The 18,376-nt window shown below is 45.9% G+C and overlaps 2 protein-coding genes across 2 annotated transcripts in view; both read right to left on the reverse strand.

Moving 5' to 3' along the window:
* The window catches only part of LOC309564405 (uncharacterized protein), a 338,567-nt gene that overhangs the window by 292,645 nt on the left and 27,546 nt on the right, over window positions 1-18,376 (reverse strand).
* On the reverse strand, window positions 11,185-12,886 carry LOC309562937 (gastrula zinc finger protein XlCGF53.1-like). The gene is made up of 3 exons (XM_082267265.1): window positions 12,773-12,886; window positions 11,889-12,221; window positions 11,185-11,263 (listed from the first exon to the last, which is right to left on the reverse strand). Exons 1-2 carry the CDS (start codon window positions 12,875-12,877, stop codon window positions 11,991-11,993), a joined length of 336 nt encoding a protein of 111 aa, XP_082123391.1. The 5' UTR covers window positions 12,878-12,886; the 3' UTR covers window positions 11,185-11,263; window positions 11,889-11,990.

An 18,376-nucleotide genomic window follows, 5' to 3' on the forward strand; every position in this document is an offset into this window, starting at 1 on the left:
TAATCGGGGCTACAAGAGGCTAGCAGTATACTCCATCCAACTGCCAAATCCCTCTCCAGGGTTTAGCCTTCTCTCCTGTGTCGGCGGCCGCTCTGAGATCAGACCCGCAAATCCTGTGACAGGATGCGCGCGCACCCGCGCCGCGTCATACAAGTGAAACCCGGAAGCAACGTCATTGCGCCTATCTGCGCATGCGCACAGCGGGACATAAATAGGCCGGGAATCGAATAGGGCGCCACTTCCCTCGGACCAGAGGGAGAGTGAGGACGCCCGGACCTGCTGCTCTAGGAAAACCTCCCTTGGAAAACACTGCAAGAAAATGTAAGTAACCACAATGCTATCTTAAGCACTGATGGTTCTTAAAATACATACAAGTATATTTATACTTTCCCCCTTCTATCTATACAGATAGAATAGGAGGGGACCTTCTAAACACCACAGTGCCACCTAGTGATTCTTTTTGGAAATACAAGTAAGTAAAACCAAAGATACAAAATGTCAAAATAATTATATTCCCAAAACATTAAACATATTCACATTTTAATCCAGATTGGATCAGAACAAGGACATTTTTATATGCTCCCTGGCTAAAAGAAATATATGAATTAACCAAGTGAGTACCTAAACAGATATTAAAATTTATTAAAACATATATCTTAAAAATAAACTTACACTCTTCAAATTATACTCTAGCAGCAGTGACTACACGATTCATATGTGATAAGATAAGGACCTGAGACAGAAACCAGAGGCAGAATCCTTTTCCTAACAAAGTACGTCTTTTTTATTATATGACCAAAGGAAAAATATTCCGATTGGCTCAAATAATACATACTCAAATATTTCATTTACTATATTCCAGATGTGGTGACACACCTCCCTTGATAAAGGCCTAACGGCCGAAACGCGTAGGACTTTAAAACACCCTCCCTATGGACCCGACGCTTCACCCAAGCGTGGAACAATAGAGAGCTAGTGATTGTCACCCTAAGCACATTGTCACTACTTCCTATCTTTCTTTCCTACTCACAATCACCTATGGGTCTGTAACCCACACAGTATATATAATATATATGAATTCTCTGAATACTCTATTGAATATTGTTATATTATATGGTTACCATATAAATAAATTATTTATCTTTTAAGTTAAAAATGATTATTATTTCTTTATGAATTCACATATTAAGCCCATAAAGTCCCAATTTTGAACTGAGGCACCAACCCCATATGCAATACTTTTGTGTTCTTAACACCGAGTCCACCTACCTGATGATGGTGAGGGATGGTGTGACCTTCCTGTGTGGAATCCCGGGAATACAGAGGACGGGGACATCTCTCTGGTGGGTTCCCATTACTGGATCCATCTGTAGGAAACACACACACTGACTGAATACATTGTTTCTATGTGTTTATCAGATGATGGGGGATCTAGGTGGACCCTCCGTACTGTTCTCTCCTTTACAATAAAGTCTCCTCTTACCCGGTGATGTGAGGGGCGGCTGATTCTCCATCATGACGTCCTTGTAGAGATCCTTGTGTCCTTCTATATACTCCCACTCCTCCATGGAGAAATAGACAGTGAAATCCTGACACCTTATAGGAACCTGACACACACAATGATACAGTCACCATCCAGACACATCCCTTGTCTGTTACTGGATAATGTCCCAGAATTCCCGACACCGCTCACCTCTCCGGTCAGAAGCCCAATCATCTTGTTGGTGACTTCTAGAATCTTCTTGTCATTGTTTCTTTTGGTTTCCACAGAGTGAGGTGAAGGCACCGTGATGGTTAAACAGTCACCAGACTTCATCGAAGGAAACCTCTGTATTGAAAGAGTAACAATAATGTCATATGACCTCCTAGATTCCTCCTCACCTCTCCGGTCAGCTCTGTGTTTTATTATTAGAGATAAGAGTGATGTCATGTGACCTCCCAGAATCCTCCTCACCTCTCCGGTCAGCAGGTAGATGATCTCCAGGGTGAGGTCCAATATCCTCTCAGTCATTTGACTGGAGTCCTCTTCCATCCTCACGAATGTGATCATGTGATCCATACAAGACTTCCTGTACAAACTTCCTGTCCTCTCTATTTCCTCCCGACTTACTATTCACCCGGAAGTTCCTGTTTATGGATTTTGTTGTGAGCTTGCCATCTTGTGCTATATATAAATACTGCAGTTGTGCATTTTGCGTTAAGCATTTTGCCCACTGTGGCACTGCCTCATCATTCATTCCTCTCAGTGGCAGGCCATGCGCAGTGCATAATAATAATAGAATGTGACTTTTGGGGGGCATTAGAGTGTAAGCTCCTCTTGTACAGAGACTGATGTGATTGGCTCACTGGGAGAGATTTACTAAAACTTGTGCAGACATAATCTGCTGCAGCTGTGCATAGTAACCAATCGGCTTCTAGGTTTTATTGACAAAGCTTCACTGAACAAGCTGAAGTTAGAAGCTGATTGGTTATTGTGCACAGCCGCATCAGATTCTGTGTGCACCAGTTTTTGTAAATCCCCCCCCCCCGTGATCTCTGTACAGCCCTGCAGTATATGTCAGAGCTATATAAATGAAATATAATATTATTCTGCCACTGTGGGGAGTCTCTGTGGAGAGTAGAATCTGCCCAGTGACTGTGATCTCACCCTGTGATTGGTTGGTGTGGAGGGAGTTCAGCCAATAGGAGTAGAGGAGGAGTGAAGCGGAAACTCTAAGGTGAGGATGTGAGGTGTCCGACTCTCCTCGGCTCTTCTATGACTGAATTCTCCATTTTGTTTTACATCGGTGACAAAAGTGACGGTGGAATGGGTTCTGTTTTCTGTCACAGGAAATGTGGTAAAGGTAAAATAATATCAGAGTCACATATTTAAATACCTGTATATGTATATGCTCTCCTCCAACATCCACACTACATTCTCCGACAGCTCTCCCCCACCATTCACACTACATTCTCCGACAGCTCTCCTCCACCATCCACACTACATTCTCCGACAGCTCTCCCCCACCATTCACACTACATTCTCCGACAGCTCTCCTCCACCATCCACACTACATTCTCCGACAGCTCTCCCCCACCATTCACACTACATTCTCTGACAGCTCTCCACCACCATCCACACTACATTCTCCGACATCTCTCCCCCACCATCCACACTACATTCTCCGACAACTCTCCTCCACCATCCACACTACATTCTCCGACAACTCTCCTCCACCATCCACACTACATTCTCCGACAGCTCTCCTCCACCATCCACACTAAATTCTCCAACAACTCTTCTCCACCATCCACACTACATTCTCCGACGGCTCTCCTCCACCATCCAGACTACATTCCCTGACAGCTCTCCTCCACACTACATTTTCCGACAGCTTTCCTCCACCATCCACGCTACATTCTCTGACAGTTCTCCTCCACCATCCACACTACATTTTCCTACAGCTCTCCTCCACCATCCACACTAAATTCTCCGACAACTCTCTTCCACCATCCACACTACATTCTCCAACAGCTCTCCTCCATCATCCACACTACATTCTCTGACAGCTCTCCTCCACCATCCACACTAAATTCTCCGACAACTCTCCTCCACCATCCACACTACATTCTCCGACAGCTCTCCCCCCACCACCACCACTACATTCTCTGACAAATCTCCACCATCCACACTACATTCTCCGACAGCTCTCCTCCACCATCCAGACTACATTCTCTGACAACTGTCCTCCACCATCCACACTACATTCTCCGACAGCTCTCCTCCACACTACATTTTCCAACAGCTCTCCTTCACCATCCACACTACATTCCTTGATAGCTCTCCCCCCACCATTCACACTACATTCTCCGACAGCTCTACTGCCATCATCCACACTACAATGTCAGCTCTCCCAATTTTTTCCAATGACTAGTGATGATCTGCACTGATCCCTTGTGTAAGAATGTCTCACATACCACCAATATAAGGTTGGGAATCCTGATTGGACGCTTGAGGTTTGCCCATTTTTTTTTTACAATGATCCTTTCTGTATCCAGTGGGCCAAATCCATACACACACTTCTCATAACACAAAAATACCACGCAGACCGGGCTCCAGTTATTGTAACTGCAACTTTATTGTTACCATTGCTCACTTCTTGCCATGTATTCATAACATTCTCCTTGTATTGTCACAGTTGTTCCTTTGTTGCATCGTGTATTTTTATTATTGTTGTGTTTTCTACCTTTGTTACACAACTGGTGTCACAATTCCCTGTTTGTAATTCACATATTGAATAATATAATATACATGGTTTCACCTATGCAAGTATTGGAGTAGCTCAGTATTGGATCATATGAAGATTGTATTATTATAAATTAAATCTTTTGGGTATATAACTATGAAATCCTCATTTTCTCTATGACCCTAATGTACTGTGAGGGGCACTGTACACCATGTGGGCCCACCTGTCTGAATATCATAGAGTTATCTTTGTTCTCTGGTATGCTTAGATATTTTGTACCCCTGTAACTTATTATAGGGGGCCAGGGATGGGCAGGAGGGGTGGCTTCCCTGGGCACTGTGGGATCATGTGAGGTGGGGGGAGGACACCACAAGGAGATCGGTGCGGGGGGGGGATAAATTTGTGTTGAGATAGGGAACTTGGGGGAGGGGGCAAGAATTGTTCTAGAAGGGTAAATTTAGGGAGGTGTGCTAGGAGTGGTAATGTTTGGGGATTCGTGTTGGGAAGGGGGAGTAAGGGAAGAGGACTTGTGCTAGGAGAGGGGATTGGGGGGGGGGTTATGCTATAAAGGGTAAATATTTTTTTTTTAGGGTGGGGGATTTCTGCTAGTGTGGACTATTGGGGGGGGGGGATAAAAGCAAAAAGTGACCAGCGCTATGGAGTGTGCGGTGAAGCGTGAATGGCTATCAGGTGTAAGCGGCCAACAACCAAACCCCAAGGGGTCAAGATATAGGTAAAGTGCAAGAAAGGGTTGAAAACGGCGCTACCTTTGTGCAATAAATATTAAGGTGCAATCAAATGCAATCAACTCATAAATAAAGGGGTGTAACCCATAAAACCATAAAGGAGGTAAAAATAAATAAATATATACTGTGTATTTGGGTAGATTCAAATGGAACCGATTAAATCTCCTAATATGTGATAAGTTCAACCAAAAAGTGCTGAAGTGCAATAAATAAAATTAATGACATAGACAAGTGAATTTATTTTAGTGATAAATAAATAAATAAATACAGTGCAGAAGTAGAATAAATCGTGTGTTGGATAATAATCCTGGCTCTGTTACTTGTGTGAGTATAACATGCCAATAAAAAACATTTAGTGATAAAAGTGGTGTAAAAACCAGGGAAAAAAAATCCCTTAAGGTAAGATGGCAGCTGCAGTCACCTGCGTGACCACTAGGTGTCGCGCTGTATATACAACCTGCAGCATATAGAAGTCAGGCCAATGTGTGTCTCCGAGGGTCCCCCTCCACGGTCAACAAGGCACCAGTTGGCGTGTTTCCATATGGAAAAAGAAAGAGGGGAGCCCCATGAAGTATTGGGTCAACAATAGCTAGAAAATACGTAGCATCCACTCACTGTGAGAGCTGCCTCGGATCAGTAGCGAACGCCGGGAAGCTTCCGCGTTCCACGGCGGTGGAGTCCTGAAACCGGAAGTGGCGCTATGACGCAATGGACCCGCCCTACGCGTTTCGTCAGAGGACGTCTGCTGGAGCTGCCTGGGGGGGGAGGATTTGTGCTAAGAGGGGAAATTTGTGGGAGGGATTTGTGCTTGGAAGGAAAATTTGAGGGGTAGAGGATTTGTGCTTGGAGGGGGGGTGCATAGGGGGAGAGAGAGGATTTGAGCTGGGAGGGGGGGGGGCAAAGGTTTGTGCTAGGAGGGGGGATTTGTGCTATAAATGTAATAGGGGGGAAATATTTTTTTTTTTTGGGGGGGGGGGGGGATTTGTGCTAGTAGGGATTATTTGTGCTAAGAGGGGAAATTTGTGGGAGGGATTTGTGCTAGGATGGGATGTGGAATTTGTGCTTGCTATGGAAATTTGAGGGGTAGAGGATTTGTGCAGGAGGGGAGATTTTATTATTATTTTTTGGTGGGTGGGTGGGATATGGGAAAAGAGAGGATTTGAGCTGGGGGGGATGGGTGGGGGCAAAGATTTCTGCTAGGAGGGGGAATTTCTGCTATAAAAAGGTAAAAACGTTAGGGGGGAAATATTTTTTTTTTTGGGTACTAGTATAGATTTTTGGGGGGTGAGATTTGTGCTAAAATGGGAAATTTGTGGGAGGGATTTGTGCTAGGATGGGGGAGGAGGATTTGTGCTTAGAAGGGAAATTTGAGAGGTAGAGGATTTGTGCTAGGAGGGGGGATTTTATTTGTACTTTTTTGGGGGGGGGGTTTATGGAAAGAGAGAGAGGAAGAGAGGATTTGAGCCGGGGGGAGGCAAATGTATAATAACGTTTGCCAGGATGCCCCCCCCCATATAAAGTAAATACTTTCTTCCTACAGTTGTTCTGTGGATTAAACAGTTTCCCACCAGGAGGAACCATCGTACCTTTGTCAATAGAGTGGGAAGATGCTTTCCTCTGATGTCTAATCATTTCCCGCAGTCTGATCGCATTGAGGACGCTGTGCCGTGTGTCTTCTCTGATGCTTAACAAGGTGTCCTTTCCGACTGAAAGATTTCCCGCACTCAGCACATGAATAAGGACGCTCACCCGTGTGAATTCTCAGGTGTTCAACTAAGTTTCCTTTCTGTGTGAAAGATTTCTCGCACTCTGAACATGAATAAGGACGCTCCCCCATGTGAATTCTCTGGTGTCTAACAAGGTCTCCCTGATAAGTGAAAGATCTCCCGCACTCTGAACACGAATACGGATGCTCACCTGTGTGAATTCTCTGGTGCGTAACAAGGTTTCCCTTTCGAATGAAAGACTTCCCGCACTCTGAACATGAATACGGACGCTCACCCGTATGATATCTCTCGTGTTCAACAAGGGCTGTTTTTTGAATAAACGATTTCCCGCACTCTGAACATGAATAGGGAAGCTCACCGGCGTGTTTCGTAAGGTTTCCGATCAAAGTGAAAGATTTTCCACACTCTGAATAGTAATAAGGACCCTCCCCCGTGTGACTTTTCTGGTGTTTAACAAGATTATCTTTCCTGTTGCAAGATTTCCCGCACTCTGAACATGAATAAGGCCGCTCACCCGTGTGACTTTTCTGGTGTTTAACAAGGTTATATTTCCTGCTGAAAGATTTCCCGCACTCTGAACATGAATAGGGACGCTCACCGGTGTGACTTCTCTGGTGCTTTGTAAGGTTTTCTTTCAAAGTGAAAGATTTCCCGCACTCTGAGCATAAATAGGGACGCTCTCCTGTGTGAATTCTCTGGTGTTTACCAAGGTCTCCTTTGCCAATGAAAGATTTCCCGCACTCTGTACACGAATAGGGACGCTCATATGTGTGGATTTTCTGATGTTCAACAAGGCTTCCTTTTTGAGTGAAAGTTTTCCCACACTCTGAACATGAATAAGGACGCTCACCCGTGTGAATTCTCTGGTGTAAAATAAGTGCTCCTATCTGAGTGAAACATTGCCCGCACACTAAACATGAGAATAGATTGTCAACACGGAGTACCCCTTCATGGGGTAAGGAAAGTTCCTTGGGATTAGAAGGATCTGTGGATCTATCTGCAGTGTGAGATCCTAAATGGATATTTGCAATCATAGTATGTGATTGGTGAGAAGATTCCCCCTGATCAGAGGGATCCATTGATGTCTCCGGACAGGAAGGTCTGTGATGGATATTTTGTGTATTTGGATTTCCTCCTGGAGGATCCTGTGTGATGACATTATCTTCTGACTTACAATCAGCAGATAATAGAAGATGTCTCTCCGAGGAATTCCCAACATCACATCCATCTGTTGGGAAGAAAATGTTTAAATGTTAGTTCACAAAAAACTGGAGATTTTAGCTTTAGCCCTTCCTCCCCTTGTTGGGAACATGACGTTATATTGAGGAATGGAGATGGACCTTTCATATGGTGTGAAGGGGCAATGATATGCCTCACGGATGGGCACTGACTGGCATCACTGTTGAACACTGATAGTCAGCACTTTTGGGCACTGATTTGGTGGCACTGACGAGAAGGCACTAATATGCCGCACTGATAGGTGTCACAGATGAAGGGGCAATAATATGCCGCCCTGATGGGCACTAATAGTCGGCACTGATGAAGGGGCAATAATATCCTGCACTGATGGACACTGATAGATGGCACTTATGGGCAATGATAAGTGGCACGGATAGGCAGCACTGAAAGGCCACACTGACTGGCATCACTAATGGACAATGATAAGGCTGCACTAATGGGCACTGATTCTGTGGCACTGAGGAGGCACTAATATGCCACACTGATTGGCACTAATAGGTGGCACTGACGAAGGGGCAATAATATCCTGCACTTATGGGCACTGGTAGGTGGCACTGATTAGGTGCAACTGACGAAGGGGCAATAATATCCTGTACTGATGGGCACTGATAGGTGGCACTTATGGGCAACGATAGGTGGCACGGACTGGCATCACTGATGGACACTAATAAGGCTGCACTGATGGGCACCGATGAGGCAGCATTTATGGGCACTGATTAGGTGGCACTGACGAGGAGGCACTTATATGCCGCACTGATGGTCACTGATAGTTTGCACTAATAGGTGTCACTTATGGTCAATGATAGACGGCACATATAGGCGGCACTGATGGGCACTGACTGGCATCACTGATGGGCCCTGCTGGGGCAGCACTGATGATATGTACAGTTCTCCCCTGTGAGGAGATGCCGCTGATCGGCTCTCCTCTCCTCACACTCTGTCAGAATGAGGCGAGGAGAGACAATAAACGGCACTTCCGTGTGTACATGTGATCGGCTGTGATTGGACAAAAACGATCACATCGGTAAAGAACCCCATCATCGGCTCTTTACTGAGATAGGACAGGGCGCAAGCCCTGCGCTGCGTGCCCCAGCGGGCGCGCAAGGGAGGTGACACTGGGGCAACGTCATATGACATTGTCCCAGAACGAGGAGATTCCCCCAGCTGTCATTTTACTATGCAGTGGGTGGGAAGTGGGTAATCTACAATCCTTATACTCAGAAGTAAAATGAGATTGTGACCCGATTCTTCCATAGTGCTTATACTTACTTGTGTCGATAAATAGAAAATTGTCCTCTTGATCACTCCTCATAATCATCCCAACCTCCTCCATGGATAGCTGATCACCTCCCACATACATCTCTACTTCTTCTTCTTTAACCTCAGCTTTAATGAAAATCCGTTCTTCGCCCTAAACCCCAAAATAATAGAAAACATCTATTAACCTCAGGCAGATATTACAGACAAAGCTAAATGCAGCTCTGCGGTTAATAATAAGCATTTTTTTTATTGCAAACAGTGTAAGTACCTGGTATCAGGTTTTAGCAGTCCTTGTACAGCAGAGCTCAGACTGGGAGAGGGAGAAGCAGAACAAGGAGTCAATAAGCTCTGCTGCAGGGCTAACAAGGGACATGCTGACAGGAGGAGGGAGCAGAGTGAAAGAGAGATGAGCTCATCGATTCGCTGCTTTTCCTTTAACTCCCAACTCCAAGAATGTTAAAGATGATCCCTTGCAGTGGGGCTGCTCCCGCACTACAATAGATAATGGCTTCTTTAGCCTACGGGAGAGTAGAAGCAACCTCTGCTCCTGTGAATCCAGAGGGCCGAGTATCCAACCTCTGCTGCTGTGAATCCAGAGGGCCAGGTATCCAACCTCTGCTCCTGTGAAGCCAGAGGGCCAGGTATCCAACCTTTGCTCCTGTGAATCCAGAGAGCCGAGTATCCAACCTCTGCTGCTGTGAATCCAGAGGGCCAGGTATCCAACCTCTGCTCCTGTGAATCCAGAGGGCCAAGGATCCAATCTCTGCTCCTGTGAATCCAGAGGGCCAGGGATCCAACCTCTGCTCCTGTGAATCCAGAGGGCCAGGGATCCAACCTCTGCTCCTGTGAATCCAGAGGGCCAGGGATCCAACCTCTGCTCCTGTGAATCCAGAGGGCCAGGTATCCAACCTCTGCTCCTGTAAATCCAGAGGGCCAAGGATCCAACCTCTGCTCCTGTGAATCCAGAGGGCCAGGGATACAACCTCTGGTCCTGTGAATCCAGAGGGCCAGGGATACAACCTCTGCTCCTGTTAATCCAGAGGGCCGGGTATCCAACCTCTGCTCCTGTGAATCCAGAGGGCCAAGGATCCAACCTCTGCTCCTGTGAATCCAGAGGGCCGGGTATCCAACCTCTGCTCCTGTGAATCCAGAGGGCCAGGGATCCAACCTCTGGTCCTGTGAATCCAGAGGGCCAAGGATTCAACCTCTGGTTCTGTGAATCCAGAGGGCCAAGGATCCAACCTCTGCTCCTGTGAATCCAGAGGGCCAAGGATCCAACCTCTGGTCCTGTGAATCCAGAGGGCCAGGTATCCAACCTCTGCTCCTGTGAATCCAGAGGGCCAAGGATCCAACATCTGGTCCTGTGAATCCAGAGGGCCAAGGGATACAACCTCTGGTCCTGTGAATCCAGGAGGGCCAAGGATCCAACGTCTGGTCCTGTGAATCCAGAGGGCCAAGGATCTAACGTCTGGTCCTGTGAATCCAGAGGGCCAAGGATCCAACGTCTGGTCCTGTGAATCCAGAGGGCCAAGGATCCAACGTCTGGTCCTGTCAATCCAGAGGGCCAAGGATCTAACGTCTGGTCCTGTGAATCCAGAGGGCCAAGGATCCAACGTCTGGTCCTGTGAATCCAGAGGGCCAAGGATCCAACGTCTGGTCCTGTCAATCCAGAGGGCCAAGGATCCAACGTCTGGTCCTGTGAATCCAGAGGGCCAGGGAGCCAACCTCGGAGGGGGGGGGGGGGGGGGGGGGTGGCATCATCATCACACTGGATTGAAGTCACAGGCGCAAAGAATAGCAACACGTCATTCAGAAAGTTACCCCCATTGTTGGAAGAACACAAGGAGGAAGATGACCCATGATGTCATGTGACTGAACCCAAGACCCACAGAAAAGAGAAACATAGAAGAATGTTCTCTCACAAAGTTCAGAATCACTTCTGTGTTCGATACACCAAGTCCACCTACCTGATGACGGTGGGGGATGGTGTGATCTTCCTGTGTGGAATCCCGGGAATACAGAGGACGGGGACATCTCTCTGGTGGGTTCCCATTACTGGATCCATCTACCTGATGATGGTGAGGGATGGTGTCACCTTCCTTTGTGGAATCCCAGGAATAGAGAGGTCGGTGACATCTCTCTGGTCGGCTTGTGTCTCTGGATGGCTCCATCATGGCGTACTTAAAAGGGTCTTTGTGTCCTTGTGAAAACTCTATCACACCAATTTCCTCCTCTTCCTCCTTTATCTCTTCTTTAACAGCATTATTACACTCACTATGGGTTATACCCTGAATATTCAATATAAATGGGATAAACTGTAACAATATACCTACCAGAGGTGTCTAAATGAATGCTATTGTTTAATTTTTTTCTAACTAACCTTATGTGAGATGGTGTGATCTTCCTGTGTGGAATCCTGGAAATACAGAGGACGGGGACATCTCTCTGGTGGGTTCTCATTACTGGATCCATCTACCTGATGACGGTGGGGGATGGTGTGACCTTCCTGTGTGGACTCCCGGGAATACAGAGGACGGGGACATCTCTCTGGTGGGTTCCCATTACTGGATCCATCTGTAGGAAACACACACACTGACTGAATACATTGTTTCTATGTGTTTATCAGATGATGGGGGATCTAGGTGGACCCTCCGTACTGCTCTCTCCTTTACAATAAAGTCTCCTCTTACCCGGTGATGTGAGGGCTGGCTGGCTCGCCATTTTGACGTCCTTGTAGAGATCCTTGTGTCCTTCTAAATACTCCTCCATAGAGGCCGTGGCATCCTGACACCTTATAGGAACCTGACACACACAATGATACAGTCACCATCCAGACACATCCCTTGTCTGTTACTGGATAATGTCCCAGAATTCCCGGCATCGCTCACCTCTCCTGTCAGCAGATCAATGATCTTGTTGGCAATGTCCACAATTTTCTTCTCATGGTTTCTCTTGGACTTCAGGGAATAAGGTGAAGGCACTGTGATGGTTAGATGGTCACCAGACTTCACCGGAGGAAAACTCTGCATTAAAAGAACAATAATGTAATGTGACCTCCCAGAATCCTCCTCACCTCTCCAGTCAGCTCTGTATTTTATTAAAGATAAGAGTGATGTCATGTGACCTCCCAGAATCCTCCTCACCTCTCAGGTCAGGCCTGTGTTTATAGATAGGGATAAAAGTGATGTCATGTGACCTCCCAGAATCCTCCTCACCTCTCCAGTCAGGCCTGATTTATTAATAGGGATAAGAGTGATGTCATGTGAACTCCCAGAATCCTCCAAACCTCTCCGGTCAGGTCTGTGCTTTATTAATAGAGGTAAGAGTGATGTCATGTGACCTCCCAGAATCCTCCTCACCTCTCCGGTCAGGTCTGTGCTTTATTAATAGAGATAAGAGTGATGTCATGTGACCTCCCAGAATCCTCCTCACCTCTCTGGTCAGGTTTGTTTTATTGTTAGGGATAAGAGTGATGTCATGTGACCTCCCAGAATCCTCTTTACCTCTCAGGTCAGGCCTGATTTATTAATAAGGATAAGAGTGGTGTCATGTGACCTCCCAGAATCCTCCTCACCTCTCCGGTCAGCAGGTAGATGATCTCCAGGGTGAGGTTCAATATCTTCTCAGTCATGTGACTCGGGTTTTCCTCCATCCTCATTGATGGGATTGTGTGATCCATACAAAACTCCGATCTTTGTAGACATATAATACAAACTGATCATTAGAACTCATCAACAAGTAGAGATTTATTGTAAACCCTCCATGCTAAAGGGAGGGAAGTTGCCTTAAAATGGTTTGTGTGTTTTTATTTAACATTATTATTAACTTAGTGAGAAGTCCTATTCATTGGGAAATCATACGTCAATGTAGTTAAATATATGGCTCTATATTGAGCCAGGATTCTGTCGTTGGGGCCTCTTCTGTTCATAATTTATCTTCTTCCTTCTGGTCTCATATTTCGTAAATTTAACATCCACTTCCATTGCTATGCAGAGGACACCCAACTCTACCGGTCCACTAAACTTACTACCACCCTTTCACCCAAATCCCTTACCGATCAAATCAAATCCTGGCTCTCTTCCAACTTTCTCATATTGCACAGTGACAAAACCCGAGGTTCTCCTCATTGGTACGAAACCCACCTTGACAAAGCTTAACAGTTTTTCAGTTAATATCGATAACTCTATAGTCTTTCCCTCCCCTCGGGCAGGGCCGGGACAAGGGGTGGGCAGGAGGTGCTGCTGCCCTGGGCATCGTGGTATCATGTGAGATAGGAGGGCACTCCAAGTAGAATGGGGAAGAGGGGATTTGTTAAAATGGGGAATTTTGGTGGCCGACAGGGGGAAAGCTTTGGTATAGGAGGGGGGAAATTTGGGGGGATGCCAAGAGTGGTGATTTAGGGGGAGTTGTGTTAGGAGGGGGGATTTGTGCTAGGAGGGGGGGGGGGGTGTACTAGGAGGGGATGTTTTAGCAGCAGAGGATTTGTGCTTGGGTTATATTTTCTGGAGTGGGGGGCATTTAACCACTTTAGCCCCGCTCACATTGCTGCTACTGCGGCAATGTGGCTCGTTATCGTCCAGCAACGTCGCTGGACTCCTCCCCTTGTGGGTGGCGCGCACGTGCCGCCGGAGGCTCGCTCCAGCTGTTTTCAGTCACAGCGGGAGTCGGGCCCCTCGCTGGAGGGAAGTGGCGCCCTGTTGCAATTCCCCAGGTATTTATGTCCGCTCGCGCACGCGCAATAGCGCATCGGAGCATCCCGCAGCAGACCCGGCTTCCGGGTGTGCGTGTCAGCGCGACGTGCGTCAGATCAGGCTGTGCGCGCACCCTGTTCGTGATGATCTTAGGGGAGATGTTCCGTAGCCGCCGACACAGATAGAGAGAAGTATGTCCCCTGCTCTGTAAACCCCCCGGTATTTGGTGGGACCGGGGTTACCTGTGCAGGGTGTGCTTAGGAAACCAGATATTGGGGCTCCAGGGCATATTGGCATAATATGTTTCAAGAAGTAATAAGATGCAAATACAAATTGATGCAAGGAGGTGACAAACAACCGTCACAGGTGACCCCGGTCCCACCAAATACCGGGGGTTTACAGAGAAACCGGAGGATCGTTATCCTCCGGAATGACCCCCAGCAGGGGACATACTTCTCTCTATCTGTGTCACTATTATTATTGCCAAATGCCCTTATGGTGTACTTTGTCGTCCACCCCCCCCCCCCCATTTCTTTTTCTATATGGTTTGAGGCTGATTTGGCTGTTCTTCAGTTCCAGGATCCCACATAGACAGCCCCATTGGTTTGTGGTCCCTTTTAGGAGGCATCGGCAGCCTGCTTTTTGCTCCATTTTCCTTCCCTTCCCAACTCCCGGGGAGAAGATTTGTGGACCAGGGGGTTCCCCCCATTCAGGAAGACATTAGGAGTCATCTGGACAGTTGATCGAATGTATTAGACTATCCATGGGTTATTTGTGAGATTTAGACTACCATATTATTTGTAAGTCTGGGTATGTAGGAGGATTTATGTGTGTTTTTTTTTTTTTTAATTTTTGGATTTTGTTCTTAGATTTATATCTGTGCTTCTCCCGAGGAAGCGAGCGGTTTGCGTGGCGAAACGCGTTGAGATATATACAGCACAGACTGTCCAAAATTGATGAAGATGTAAGGTATATACAATGATATGTATCTTATTAATGTATTTTTCTACTAATGAATTTACTTGGCAATTATTTATCATGATTTGATTTTAAATGAATGTGATTTCATCTAATAAATGTTTGTATTTTTAATTCATGGATTGACCAGGCCCTATTTTGCAATTCAGCACTGCGTGACTTTAACGGACAATTGCGCGGTCGTGCGACGCTGTACCCAAATGAAATTGACGTCCTTTTTTTCCCACAAATAGAGCTTTCTTTTGGTGGTATTTGATCACCTGTGCAAGTTTTGTTTTTTGCGCTATAAGCAAAAAAAGAGCGACAATTTTGAAAAAAATTATAATTTTTTTATATGAAATTCTCCATATAAAAAATTTAAAAATCTAACTTTAACATTTTGGGCCAATTTGTTTTCTGCTGCATATTTTTGGTAAAAAAAAATCGCAATAAGCATATGCGCAAAAGTTATTGCGTTTACTAACTACGGGAAAGATTTATGTAATTTTTATTGTTTTTTTTTTTTACTAGTAATGGCGGCGAGCTGCGATTTTTTTGTGGGACTGCGACATTGTGGCGGACAGATCAGACCCCAAACTGACATTTTTGACACTTTTGGAAGTACCAGTGACATTACTACAGTAATCAGTGCTATAAGTATGCCCTGTTACTGTCAAAATGACACTGGCAGGGAAGGGGTTAACTTTATTGGTGATCAAGGGGTTAAGTGTGTCCCTAGGGGCGTGATTCTAACTGTGGGGGGGGTGTGGCTTGTGATGTAATCACATAGACATACGATCCTGCATAGCCTCTGTGATTACTTTAGTGAGAATGACAGACGGCTGTGTTTACATCAGCCGTCTGTGAGTGACCGGCGGCCACTGGAGCCGCCGGTCACTTGCGCTAGCTCTCCAGGGAATGAGCGAGGGTGGGAGCGCGCCGCACGCTCGCCCCCCACAGGCGGCTGAGCGAGTGACGTACCCCTACGTCACTTTGCCCAGCAGCGGCTGCCTGCCGCAGTATATCTGCGGTGGGCGGTCGTTATGTGGTTAAAATAACATGTTGGGTTTTCTTGATTCACACAAGTTAGTTATATGCAGAGCACAGGCGCCATCTACTGTCCTTTTTTGGTATAACTTCAGTTGTTCTGCAATATTGTAAACTCAGAATGTGTATAATAAAGTTGTTAGGAATCAGAGCATTCTGGGTAGAAGTTCTACAGGAAGTGAATCAGCCACCATTTTCAGAAGATACAGCAAGACATGTTTCTCTCAATCTCTCGCCATCACCCCTGAGAGAGCTTAAAAAGTGAGTTCTTGTTATCCTATCCTGTATTATTGATCATTGTTTCTTTGTTTCTTTGTTGTATTAAATTTTGTAACGATTGACGTTTATTTTCATCAATTTGTAGTTTCACCTGGCTTGTTCTAAGAAGTATGGTATCTGAAGTTTATGGAGCAGGAAGGTTTAGCTCTCTGTCCTAGAGACAGAACATTACTGTCCTTGTTTTTGGTTAAACTAGCATACTCTGTCTGACTTTGTCCCGGTTCACACTTGGGCAACTTGTTGCCTCCATTCAGTGCAATGGAACCATTCTAATTGGAGCAACTCAAGTCGCTTCGACTTAGAAAAAGGTTCCTGCACTACTTTGGGGGCGACTTCCATTGACTTCTATTAGAGAAGTCGTTTTCAAGCCTAGCTGAAGTCACGCTGCACAGGACGGCTTCAGATTTGGGCAACTTTGAAGCCGCCCCAGTGTGAACCCAGCCTTCATTGTTTTGTTTTTGTAATTTAATGGTTATGTAATGTTTTTTTTTATTTACTTTTTTTATACTTCGTTTTTTTATCTTTGTAAGGTGACCTTAGGTGTTCTGAAAGGCGCCTATAAATATAACCTAAATATAATAATAATACATTTTATTTCTCTACTGTTTATAATATAATGTATCTCACAAAAGTAAGTACACCCCTCACATTTTTGTAAAAATTTGATTATACCTTTAGAGTCGGTTCACACTGATCCGACTCGAAGTCGCCCCGATTTCGGGCGACTAATGAAGTCGCCCGTGCAGCGCGACTTCGGCGCAGCTTGCAACGACTTCTCATAATGGAAGTCAATGCATGTCGCTCCGACTTTGCAAAAAAAAATAGTGCAGGAACCTTTTTCTAAGTCGGAGCGACTTGAGTCGCTCTGATTAGAACGGTTCCATTGCACAGCATTGGAAGCTACTTGTCAGGCGACCAAGTCACCTGACAAGTCAGTTAAAGTGGAGTTCCACCCTAATTTAATACTTACCTCCATCTTCTCGCTCCGGGTCACCTGAAAAAGAAATGGATAATCGCATATTTTTTTTTTTTTTACTTACCTCGTAGCGAAGAAAATATACTTACCTTACTTCCTTCTTCCTCCTTCCTCGGCCGCGGCCCGTCGTCACTTCCTGGCTCTGCAATGATTCCTGGGAGCTGAACGTCATCGCTCCCAGGAATCATTGCGCCTGCACCGGCCCCGACGTCAGTTCCGGGTCGCACGCGTCATCCCCTTCTAAACAGCTTCTGGGCATGCCCCGGAAGTGACGGCGGGGCCGGCGCAGGGCATCGTGGGACCGAAGAAGGCGGAAGAAGACGCCGAAGGGGATCTCGCTGGCTTCAAGCTGCCCACATCTGAGATGGCAGCGCTGGACAAGACGTTTTCAAGGTAAGTATTTGTCCTAACAGGTAAGTGCAACCCGGGACAGATCAGAGGCTAGCCATTGTGGAATGTACTAGCCCTGACTGTCCCGGGGGTATTTAAAAAAAAAAAAAAAAAAAAAAATCCAGGGTGGAACTCCGCTCTAAGTGTGAACCGGCACTTAATGTGACAACACTGAAGAAATTATATTTTGCTACAAGTAAAGTGTACATCTTGTATAACAGTGTAAATTTCCAACATAATAACGACCCTAAACACACCTCCAAGACGACCACTGCCTTGCTAAAGAAGCTGAGGGTAAAGGTGATGGACTGGCCAAGCATGTCTCCAGACCTAAACCATATTGAGCATCTGTGGGGCCTCCTCAAACGGAAGGTGGTGGAACGCAAGGTCTCTAACATCCACCAGCTCTGTGATGTCATCATGGAGGAGTGGAAGAGGACTTCAGTGGCAACCTGTGAAGCTCTGGTGAACTCCATGACCAAGAGGGTTAAGGCAGTGCTGGAAAATAATGGTGGCCACACAAAATATTGACACTTTGGGCCCAATTTCCACATTTTTTACTTAGGGGTGTACTCACTTTTGTTGCCAGCGGTTTAGACATTAATGGCGGTGTGTTTGATTTATTTTGAGGGGACAGCAAATTTACACTGTTATACAAGCTGTACACTCAATACTTTACATTGTAGCAAAGTGTCATTTCTTCAGTGTTGTCACATGAAAAGATATAATAAAATATTTACAAAAATGTGAGGGGTGTACTTACTTTTGTGAGATACTGTATGTATTAGCATCTGCTGGAAATAAAAGACATCACAGTGACTATGGAGGAAGAAGACGG

The sequence above is a fragment of the Pelophylax lessonae genome, assembly GCF_965119305.1.
Source record: "Pelophylax lessonae genome assembly, chromosome: 9".
Lineage (NCBI taxonomy): Eukaryota > Metazoa > Chordata > Amphibia > Anura > Ranidae > Pelophylax > Pelophylax lessonae.

Bases quoted from the DNA above. Each gene is read 5' to 3' on its own strand.
- LOC309562937 (XM_082267265.1), bottom strand. From the start codon at position 12,877: ATGGATCACACAATCCCATCAATGAGGATGGAGGAAAACCCGAGTCAC. The intron at 12,222-12,772 runs GTGAGGAGGATT...CTTTTAATGCAG, and splicing joins TCTACCTGCTGACCGGAGAG to AGTTTTCCTCCGGTGAAGTC.